The 11,915-nt window shown below is 45.9% G+C and overlaps 1 protein-coding gene across 1 annotated transcript; it reads right to left on the bottom strand.

Moving 5' to 3' along the window:
• Nucleotides 1–8,342: 8,342 nt before the first annotated feature.
• Nucleotides 8,343–9,215, bottom strand: LOC112023042 (uncharacterized). Its single transcript, XM_024055657.1, has one exon. The coding sequence runs from the start codon at nucleotides 9,213–9,215 to the stop codon at nucleotides 8,343–8,345; it is 873 nt and encodes a 290-aa protein (XP_023911425.1).
• Between the last annotated feature and the right edge of the window lie 2,700 nt (nucleotides 9,216–11,915).

Here is an 11,915-nt window from a genome sequence, read left to right as displayed (position 1 = left end):
AATAATTCATTTCAAACCATTCTTTTACCTTTTGCTTACTTTCTACTCTCTAAGTTCCTTCTCTGCCACGCATTCATCCTTGCATTTATTCCTCAGCCCAGAATTTTCTCCCTCTCCTAGAGCCCAAAGTAAGTTTTCTACCTTTTCCCCTATTTCAATCTTTTCCTTCAGTTTTAGAGTTTAGGATGGGATTCGCTTTTCTTCTAAATACTGAGGCGTCTTTAGCCACTTTTAAACAAGGTTTCGACATCCCTGATGATGTGGAAGTGGTGTACTGTCATGAGAGTGAATTCGCTCTCCATTGAAGGGGAAACACCACCTTTTTTCCTCTAATGGCCATTCTGGAGGGTGGGATCAGATTTCCTGTGGACCCCATTCTACTCAACGCCTTTAGGTATTATGGGCTAAGCCCCGACTAACTTCCACCCAACTTTTATCGGGTAGTTAGTTGTGTCGGCAGGCTGAATCAGATGTTCGACTTGCAACTAGACCATCACGACATAAACCACACGTACAGTTTGTGTGGTAGCAACAAAACCAACTATTATTTAAAAACTAGAGATATGAGGGTACGGCTGATCTCCTGCCTACCTGATTCCAATAGAAATTCTGCCGGGGAGTTTGTTCAGGTGCGCTACAACTAGTATGCCGGTGACTTCCCATGTCCCCTCACAAGACGCGAAGTGGGTCTATACTAATCACTAACTCACTCTAGTTTTATATTTATTGATACATGTAGATACGCATTCCATGTCATAACGATTTCACCTATCATGATATTAATCCACATAATTTCTTCTGTTGCAGACGGTAGAGTGTTCACCCCGGATGTTAGGCTAGTGCATGTACGGGACCTGAACTTTGTGCTTAGGTCTGAAATTTTTGTTCATTCAGATGGGCAGCTCCAAGCGTCTCATCTTATTCTCGAGGTTGATCCAGTGTATACTACTTGGCAAGCTTTCAGTCAGGCTTTATTAGTTGATAGTCCTCTTTTATCTTACATCGACGTCTGGCACGCAAATTTTCTTCCCCCAAAGTTTACAGTAGGTGAGGCCTGTGAACAAGGTCCTCGGTACATTTGCTCCGACGAGCGCCACCCTGTGCAGGACGAGTCAGCCGAGCATGTGTCCCGAGAACGCTGAGAATGGGCTTACAAGTAGATTCAGCAGGAAGTACCCGTCCAACCGGAAGCTCTTGTCAACCCCGAGGCTCCTGCCCTAGATGCTGAAGAAGTAGTAGCTCAATCCTCCTTTCCCCCCAAAGCCAAATACGATTCAAGTGAGGAGATGGTGACCTGAAAAACGATGACGATCAGCCATTTTATCCCTGGAGCTAGGCCCTCCACACTGTAGCAACCACTACAGGGTCGCAGTCAGACTCCTCCTCCCCCGCCTCCTACCCCTAGTCGACAACGGAAAAGACAACGTACAACCGAACAGACTCCTCTTGGCCCGGGTGATGCGCCCTCGAGGACTCCTCCTCGGCCATCAAGTGGCATCGTCATCTATAAGCCCACAGCTCAGACAGGGACGCACATGGTGTCCTCCTCCCGAGCTGCATCTGCGTGGAAGCCTACCTTCGAGTTGGATGGCAAACCCCTTCCTTCGGACGCGTGCCTGCGAGTGTGGGAGAAGGGGGCTGGGGGTTGTGTTGCTCAGGCCCTGGCATGCGGCCTCTTATTGCCCGAGGACATGCACGCCTTTAAGGAGGGAATGGACAAGTCTATGGGGAGGAGGCTACAATGGCACACCATCGCGGTAAGTCTTTCGTTGTTTATTCTGTTTCCCTGGCTTTTCTTTCCTTTTCTTTTCATACTTTCATCATTGTGCATTCAACATCCAATTTTTATGTCTGCCTTTGTTACCTTGTCAGGCTACTCAATTGGCGTGCATACTTGATGGTCGGTTGAGGGATTTGGCCGAGGATGCTGAGTGGGAAAGGGCCCTCAAGGATGTATCTGAGGTGAACGCTACGTGGTGGCTACGAACGCAAAGGAGAAGGCCGCCACAGCCGAAGAAGCTAAGGCAGTCGTGGAGAAGAGGTATTCAAAACTGTAGACCCAGCTGGGGGAGACGGAACTAAAGTTGGCCAAGGCTGAAAGCATGAACACTGCCATAGACTCAGAGTTGTCCGACCTAAGGGCGGCCTTGGAAGCATCTAAGAATAAGTGGTACAATGAAGGGTTTGCTGACATGGAGAACTTAGCCGAACCTGTTATCAGGGACGCCCGAAAGCTTGGCTTTGAGGAGGGATGGCTAACGGCCTTGCAGGTCTTGGGGGTCGCCGCAGACTCCCCTTTGAGAGATCCTGCTCAGATCCTTTTCCCGAGTCCCACTCCTACCGTCCACAACTCTCAACGACCTGTTGATGAAGAAGAGACGACCAATCTGAGGGAGCTAGTGGAGCAAATTGACTCACATGTAGAGTTGGATGAAAACGAAGCCACCAGCAATCCTCATGATGGTGACCAACTCGGCCAGGATTCCCCGCAGCACCCAGTAGGTCAGCAATTGCCCGAGACCGATGATCAAGTACGCCAAGCCGACCGCTTAATGTAGTTGCCGAACAAGACTGCCGTTGTTTTCTTTAGCTTTCCTTTATTTCAGCATTTTCTTCCCCTTTTTTTCCTCAGATAATTTGCCTAGGCCACCGGGTTGTGGTGGTTGAACAATTATTTCTTTCCTGGTCAAAACACTTTCATGGCCACCAAGTTTTAGTGGCGAGACACTGGTTTGTTTGTTTAAAGTTTATTTTGCAGATCGTTTACCTTGATCATTTTCATTTAATGTTTAATGTCATGAGGCTGTATTGTCCTTGGAATACTTTTTAAGGTTTCTTCCTGCTTGGTGATAGGGATCGGACCGAGAAGCAGATTTCTATTAGAGTATTTTTTTTTAAATTTTTTATCTGCTCGGTGATAGGGATCGGACCGAGAAGCAGATTTCTGTTAGAGTATTTTTTTTTTTTTTAATTTTTTAGCTCGGTGATAGGGATCTAACCGAGAAGAAGATTTTTGTGCATAGAATAAGTTTTAAGGTTTCTACCTACTTTGTGATAAGGATCTAACCGAGAAGCAGGTTCTGCCCATAGAATAAGTTTTAAGGTTTCTACCTGCTCGGTGATAGGGATCGAACGAAGAAACATGTTTCTGTCCTTAGAATAGTTTTTAAGGTTTCTACTTGCTTGGTGATAGGGATCTAACCGAGAAGCAGGTTTCTGTCCTTAGGTAATTTTTATGCTAAGGTTTTCACCTGCTCAGTGATATGGATCGAACCGAGAAGCAGGTTTCTGTCCTTAAGTAATTTTTAGGCTAAGGTTTCCACATGCTCAGTGATATAGATCGAATCGATAAGCAGGTTTCTGTCTTTATAATAGTTTTTAAGGTTTCCACCTGCTCGGTGATATGGATTAAATTAAAAAGGAGGTTTCTGTCCTTAAGTAATTTTTATGCTAAGATTTCTACCTGCTCGGTGATATGGATCGAACCGAGAGTCCTTATAATAGTTTTTAAGGTTTCCACCTGCTCGGTGATATGAATCAAATCGAGAAGCAGGTTTCTGTCCTTAAGTAATTTTTATGCTAAGGTTTCCACCTGCTCAGTGATATAGATCGAACCGAGAAGCAGGTTTCTGTCCTTAGGTAATTTTTAGGCTAAGGTTTCCACCTGCTCGGTGATATGGATCGAACCGAGAAGTAGGTTTTTGTCCTTATAATAGTTTTTAAGGTTTCCACCTACTCGGTGATATGAATCGAACCGAGAAGTAGGTTTCTGTCCTTAAGTAATTTTTATGCTAAGGTTTCCACCTGCTCGGTGATATGGATCGAACCGAGAAGCAAGTTTCTGTCCTTAAGTAATTTTTATGCTAAGGTTTCCACCTGCTCAGTGATATGGATCGAACCGAGAAGCAAGTTTCTGTCCTTATAATAGTTTTTAAGGTTTCCACCTGCTCAGTGATATGAATCGAACCGAGAAGCAGGTTTCTGTCCTTATAATAGTTTCTAAGGTTTCCACCTGCTCAGTGATATGAATCAAACTGAGAAGCAGGATTCTATCCTTAAGTAATTTTTAGGCTAAGGTTTCCACCTGCTCGATAATATGGATCAAACCGAGAAGCAGGTTTCTGTCCTTATTAAGAGTCGTAGCTTAAGGTTCTTTCGCGTTCGGGAATGGAAGTTGAACAGAGAAGCAACAGCAAAATGGAAAGACCTTGCCCAGATAAACGGCATCACCATCATTAGCGAAACCCGTACAATATTACATTCAACTCATAATTTACAACACTGCCCATTAGTGATAGAATCTCTTAAGGTTATGGACATTCCACGGCCTGGGCAGCGACCTCTCGTCCAGATCCTCCAAGTAGTACGCCTACACGCCAGCGACGACAGTGACCCTGTAAGGCCCTTCCCATGTCTGCGCCAGCTTCCCGGCGTTCGTATCTCGCATATTCCCCACAACTCTTCTCAGAACCAAATCCCCGGCGCTAAACTCCCTTGTTCTTACGTCTCGGCTATATATCTGGGCGAGCTTTTGCTGATACTCCGCGAGCCGTATAGTCACCATTTCACGACATTCTTCCAACTTGTCTAAGCATCCCACCATCATCTCATCGTTTGGGCGGGATCGAATCCTGTGATTCGTGCACTGCACAGACTCACCTCGGTTGGTATCACGGCTTCTGCCCCGTATGTGAAAGAGAACAAGATCTCCCCAGTGGACCTCTTGGGAGTTGTTCGGTATGCCCAAAGGACTTTGGACAGCTCTTCCGCCCAGTTTCCCTTTGTACCCTCCACCTCTTTTTCAACCCATTCACAATTACTTTATTTACAGCCTCGGCCTGGCCATTACCTTGAGGATATGCTGGATTCGAGTATCTATTTTTGATGCCAAGATCACTGCAGAATTCACGGAAGGCCCGGCTGTCGAATTGCAACCCATTGTCTGATATAAAAGAGTTCGGCACCCCAAACCTTGTGATTATATTCTTCCATACGAATTTTTTTACATCCACATCCCTTATATTGGCCAAAGCTTTCGTGTCCTCCCATTTGGTAAAATAGTCAACAGCCACCAAAACAAATCTTCGATTACCCGTCGCCAGGGGAATAGGCCGATGATATCCAGCCCCCACTGTGCAAAAGGCCATGGACTGCTGATCGGGTTCAAATGGCCCGCAAGCTGATGGATTAGGGGGGCATGTTTTTGACACTGTTCACATTTTCATACATACTCGACAGTGTCCTTCTACATTTAAGGCCACCAGAACCCTTGAGTCATTGCCCGATGCGCCAATGAATGTCCTCCTACGTGACTGCTGCACAATCCATCATGAAGCTCGGCCAAGAGCTCACCCACCTTCTCTGGGCATAAGCATAAAAGGTATGGCCCCCCAAAGGACCTTCGGTTCAACGTCTGGTCTTTTGATAGCCAATACTAAGGAGCCATTTTACGAATCTTGCTGCCCTCCTTTTCGTCACGCGAGAGTCGGTCCTCTGCCAGGAAGTCGATAATGGGATCCATCCAACACAGCCCAAGTATTGTGATTGTTGTGATATCGATCCCTACAGTTCCCGGATCACTGATTACCCTGACACTCGGCTCTGGAACAAGCTCAACTTTGATTAGCCAAGGTATCTCTTCAGCTACTGATGATGCTAGCGTGGCGAGGGAGTTGACGTGTCTATTTTGCGTTCGAGCCACTTGGAAAACCTTCATCATGCTGAAGCTGGTTATAGCTTGCTTCACCTCTTCCAGGTATGCTTTCATCCGGAGATCTCTCGCTTTAAAACTACCCTGCACCTGATTAACCACCAGACGCGAATTTGAATACACCTCTACTTCCCGGGCACCTAAACTTGAAACCGTCCTCAGTCTAGCCAGAAAGGCTTCGTATTCTGCCTTATTGTTAGAGGCTTTGAAGCCCAACCTAAATGAGTGCTCTAACCATATTCCTTCTAGGGTGATTATGACAATCCCTGCTCTGGCTCCCATGGAGCTCGACGCCCCGTCCACGAATACATTCCACGGGTGAGCCTCCATATGGTAAACTATCTCCCTATTCCCTTTAGCGAGAATTCGGCGACAAAATCTGCAAGGACCTGGCCCTTCACCGAACTTTAGGGTATGTACTGTATGTCAAAAGAACCAAGCCGAGCTCCCCATTTTGCTATTCGGCCCGTGAAATCTGACCTCTTCAATAGTGACTGTAAGGGATACTTAGTTAAGACGTAAACCGTATGAGCCTGAAAGTAGTGTGGCAGCTTTCTTGTGGCATGTATTAGGGCCAACACAAGCTTCTCCAGAGGTAAGTATCTCGTCTTGGCATCAACTAGAGTCTTGCTGATGTAGTACACAGGTTGCTGGATTCCTTGGTCCCTCAGTAGCACGGCGCTCACGGCATGCTCAGACACTGCCAGGTACATGAATAAATCCCCACCTGGTTCTGGTGCTGTTAACATGGGTGTCCGCGCTAAATAATCCTTCAGATCTGCAAAAGCTTTGTCACATTCTTCGTTCCACTGAAATCCAGTCCACTTTTTCAAAAGTTGGTAGAATGGTCGGCAGCGATCTGCGAATTTGGAGATGAACTAATTAAGGGCGGCTAGCATCCCAGTTAACACTTGCACTTCTTTCGAATTGCTCGGTGGCGTCAGTCTTTTCACAACCTCAATTTGGTCGGGGTTGACCTCTATTCCCCGCTTAGTGATCAGATACCCCAGGAATTTTTTGGCCCCCACACCAAACGCGCACTTCTCGGCATTAAGATGTAACTTGTACTGTCGGAGAACCTCAAAAACCCCCTGAAGGTTCTCCATATGTTGTTCTACCTACTTGCTCTTCACTACCATGTCGTCAATATACACTTCAACTGTATGCCCTATCTTGTCTCAGAACATTCTCGTCATCATTCGTTGGTATGTGGCCCCGGTGTTCTTTAGTCCGAAGGGCATCGCCGTGTAATGATAATTGGCCTCCAGGGAGATAAATGATGTCTTCTGTTGATCCTCGAAGCCAGGGTGATCTGGTGATACCCTTGAAAGGCATCCAGAAAGCTCATCCTCGGGTGCCCATATGTGGCATCTACCAATTGATCAATCTTTGGCACGGGGAAAGGGTCCTTTGGACATACTCGGTTCAGGTCGGTGAAGTCCACGCAAACCCTCCACGTGCCATTCTTCTTCTTCACCACCATGGTATTTGCCAACCAATTCGGGAAGAAAATTTCTCTTATCGTCCCAGCATCCTTCAACTTTTGGACTTCCGCTTTCACTGCCTCAGCGTGCTCCCAGGCCGAACTCCTCAGCTTCTGCTTCTTAGGAAGAGACGAGGGGTCAACTCTAAGTTTATGGACAATGAACTCGGGATCCACCCCGGGCACTTCATATGTACTCCATGCAAACCCATTCACATTCTGTATTAGAAGTAACAACATTTCTACTTTTTCCTATTCGTCCATGCTTTTCCCTATATGAAAGCACTTGTCGGCATCTAGAAGTACCTTTACCTTCATCATTTCCTCGGCACCAACACCCTCCTGCTCTCCTCGGTCGTCCTGTAATTGCTATAACGGGACCCTCTGTGGCTGGTCCTTCTACTGGGCATGCTCCCCCTGATTGGCTATCTCCGTCCTTTGGTTAACTATGGCAACTAAACATTGTCTAGCCGTCTGCTGGCTTCCCCTTACCATAGTAATACCATGCTCGGTAGGAAACTTTAATTTCACATGCAAGGTGGATGGGACAGCCCCCATTGCATGGATCCATGGTCTTCCTAGTATCACAATGTATGGGGAGAAAAAAGCCACTACTATAAGCGTTACTATCACCTCCTTGCCTTCCATATCCACGGGCAGAGAGATTTGCCCCTCAGGTATTACGATCTGGCCATCAAACCCGACCAATGGTGTATTGTACTTAGAGAGATCCCCGTCCTTCAATCTGAGCCCCCGAAATAGATCTAGATACATCACGTCAGCCCCGCTTCCCTGGTCTACCATCACCCTTTTCACCAATAAGCCACTTATCCGAGCAGTTACCACCAAAGCATCGTCGTGCGGTTGAACCGTCCCCTCTAAATCGTTATCGCCGAAAGCGATGGGTTCGCGGGTAAGTTTCATCTTCTTCCCCGCCGGTTATGTGCCCGAGCTACTCTCCACTGGGACCACATTTAACACCCCTTTTCTCCCTGCTAGGGCGAGGATCCTCGAGGTAGCATGGATGACCTCAATTATCCCGAGTGGGGGCTGGGGGGGGGGGGGGTTGCCTCTCTGCGTAGCACCCTACCCTATTCCTCAGTCCCCTGAGTCCACCACAAATTCCTTTAAGTACCTAGCCTTGGCCAACTATCCGAGGTGATCTCTCAACACTCGACACTGCTCAGTAGTATGGCCCTTATCTTTATGGTAAGTGCAATACAAGTTCTGATTCCTCCTAGAGGGATCACCACTCATCCTATTCGGCCATCTGAAGTACGGCTCGTGTTTAATGTTGTCTACAATCCTGTGCACTGGCTCCTTAAGCGTCACATTTACCTCCCCTGCTAGCGCTTCTGGCTCTTGGATCCTCAGGTCTCCCCGGATCCTCGGTGGAAAGCCACCTTGCCGAGGACGATTTGTCATGGGTGCTTTGCCTTTGCATTGCAGCCGGTCATCTTCCAGCCGTTTATATTCTTCGATATGCCTCATCAGCTGCCTCATATCCTCGGGAGGCTTCTTAGTCAATGATTCCCTCAGCCCGGAATCCTCGGGCAATCCCATCTTAAAAGTGCTCACCGCAATCTTCTCGTTCCCCCTGTCAATTTCATTGTAAAGCTTCCAGTACCGGCTAGCATAACTACGGAGGGTTTCCCCTACCCTCATCTTCATGGACAGCAGTGCGTCTACCGGTTGCGGCACCCGGCTGCAAGTTACAAATCGGATCCCGAACTCCTGTATTAGCTCGACGAAATTATGGATCGAGCCTTTCCGTAGCCCATGAAACCATCTCAACACGGTAGGACCAAGGCTTGAGGGAAAAACCTTGCACATCAGTGCGTCGTTGTGGGTATGCAGAGACATCATCTGGATATAGTGACTGACGTGCTCCACCGGGTCCACCTTCTCGTTGTAGGAGTTGAATGGAAGGCGCATGAATTTGTCCGACATGGGGGCCCTCTCGATGTCAGCCGAGAATAGGGACCGAGTAGCTCTATGTAGCATGCGACTCATCGCGTCCATGGCCGCATTATAGGGCTGTTGCTCTTCTGGGGAATCCAAACCTCAGTCTGCGTACCTGTTCGCTACCTCCAACTCCAGGTCTCTCCCCAGCTTGCGCAACCGTTCAAGCTCGTCGTCCCTTTCATCGAATTGCCTTTGCCCCGAGGTATTCGAAATCGCGTGCTACGTCTAGTACGACCCCTTCCCGAGGCCAAACTGCTCCTCCCGTTCGCAGTCCCTGTCTTCACGTCTCTTTTGCCTTCTTTCTCGCCATGAGGATCCCTGGGAAGATCCCACTGAACTACTTTCAGCATCACTCCCAGAGCGTCTCCTAGCCATTTGCCTCTCCGGGGTTAAGCCTCAGTAGAACTACGACGTTGTAGGAGATTCCCATAGACGGCGCCAATTATGCGCATCGTAAGCAAAACCACTAGGCCGAGACTCACTTGGGCTCACAACTTATTTGTATGGTGGGCTTGAATTTCCTACTATGGGTCGTTCTCGGCACAGAGACTCAATGAGATCACTTTTCTCTCCTTAACTGCCTGTATCACCTTCTTCTCCCTCTACTCTCTATCTATCTCTCCCTCTTTTTTTGTAAATTTTCCAACCCCTATTTCTACTTCAACTTCTCATATTTATAGCCTTAGGTCAGTGGAGAGATCATGATTACTCTCATGGTTAGTGCAAAAGGAGGTCCAATACCTTCGATTATAAGTGGGTGGTTAGATGGGAGTGGAACGCAGTAAGAATGGCCTTGGAACTTGGTTTCCACTTCCGCAGATGTGCTCGGCAGAAGCGTTAACTGAGAGACTGCCGAGTATGCAAGGGACGCTTGGACGTTTATTCCCCCTTGCTCGGTAAAGGTTCGCCGAGCAATGGGTAGGTGGCAAAACTCATGTCCGCAATTTATGCGGGCTTGGGCCTCGCTCTTGAGTATTAGACAGGTTGGATTCATGGGCCGCATCCCTACATTAGAGTTCTGGGCCCAAGTGGGTAAGGGTACGGGCCGCCGTACATAAATTATTAAGAAAAAAAAAAGAAAAAAAGAAAAAGAAAAAAGAGGAAGGCCATGTTTTTTCCATCTCTAAAAAATAGTTTTGGGGATCAATTTTTTTTCCCACACGCCACATGCCCTAACCTCACTAGACAGTCTAGACAACACTTACCAAGTCAACAAAAAATATATGTAAATAGGCTCTTAAAATTATTTTCCTACACGGGTTGGGCCTCACACTACTTAAAAATATTTTTGGGCCTACATCACATGAGCTTCACTACACTAAAAATGAGCCGAAAGAACCACCATGGCATCACCATAATACAAGCCCAAAAAATCTCATCCAAGACAATCGGGTCCATAAGCCCATTTTTCTCTCTCCACACTAGACCACATAGCATGGGTAGAAAAAGTACCCACAATCCTCGTCTCTACACTTAGCCAATAATCAAGCCCAAAGCCTATAAAGTGACTACACTACCAAGGAAGAATAGCCACAAAGGACGAACCCACTCCAAGGTTTCAGCCCATGTGTCAAAACAAAAGGAGGCAACCCACAATCAAAGCCCACGTGAGGACTGAGGAACTTACTATTGTTGTGCTGGTTTCTTTATAGTTCAGGCTGAAGCAAACAACTAGACCGGTCAAAAATCAAGACCAAACTTCAAGGGATTGGCTAAATAGTTTCTAAGGTGTTATGATATTCACGAAATCCTAAATTTGAAATCTATTATCAACATTTTTGGGCACCTTCAAAGAATTCTTTCTTGTAATAACTCTCTCTCTCTCTACTAACAATGAGGAAGGTTACTTGATCAATAGTAGCACAACTAGACACACTCTCTCTCTCCCATGAGTCCCATCACCATCAGCCATACTAAGTTTGTCCTCTTTTAACTTATGATTGTTATGGAACAATATATATAAATAAATAAATATATATATATATATATTCCTATTAATGGATATTAAATATTTTTAATTATTGAGTTTGTCTCTTGTATGTATTTGCAATTAAAAGATGAAATGCAATAGTTGTCAGAATTTGTCAAATTCATTCACCATTGGGAGTAATTTTTAGGTACTCCTGGAGTATAGAGAATGGTTCTCCTTTCTCTCACATTTATGGTATGGTTCGCTCATTAAATTTATGGTGAGGTCCACCATGAATATGAGAGAAGAGAATACTATTTTTTCGTGTTCCGTGAGTACCTAAGAATTTCCTAGCCATTGGACCTTTTTTATGTTTTACCGCTAGACTATCGTTAAGCACGGCACCCAGTTTTGTAGTGAATCTTTATTGTGGTGACTCATTATTGCATTAGGTGTTTTCTAGTCATATTATAATCATTAAGGACCTTGCCGAGTGTATGACTTGGGACATAAGTTGATTCAAAGTAAGCACGCACGCTAGTCGCCATTGGGCTCTCTCCCTTTGACCCAACATTGAGTTCAAGCTAGCTCCCAAAATCAGCAGTGCACAAAAATCACCCCAATACAATCATACGGGCCAAATTCTAGGCCCAAGAGTTTACATTTTTTTTACAAAAACAATATCCCAAAAAAAAAAAAATTGAGAGAATATATAATATAATTTTCCAAAATGAGGGTTTAAAAAAGTCATAGGTAAAAAATTAAAAATTAAATAAAAAGCTAATCTAAATTAGTATAGAGGAGCCTAATTTAGTTTTTGGAAAATAAATAATGAGAAAGGAATTAAG

Source organism: Quercus suber, unplaced genomic scaffold, assembly GCF_002906115.3.
Source record: "Quercus suber isolate HL8 unplaced genomic scaffold, Cork oak 2.0 scaffold_26, whole genome shotgun sequence".
Taxonomy (NCBI): Eukaryota; Viridiplantae; Streptophyta; class Magnoliopsida; order Fagales; family Fagaceae; genus Quercus; species Quercus suber.
Note: the sequence above shows the minus strand (reverse complement) of the source record. Positions and strands in the feature narration are given on the sequence as shown.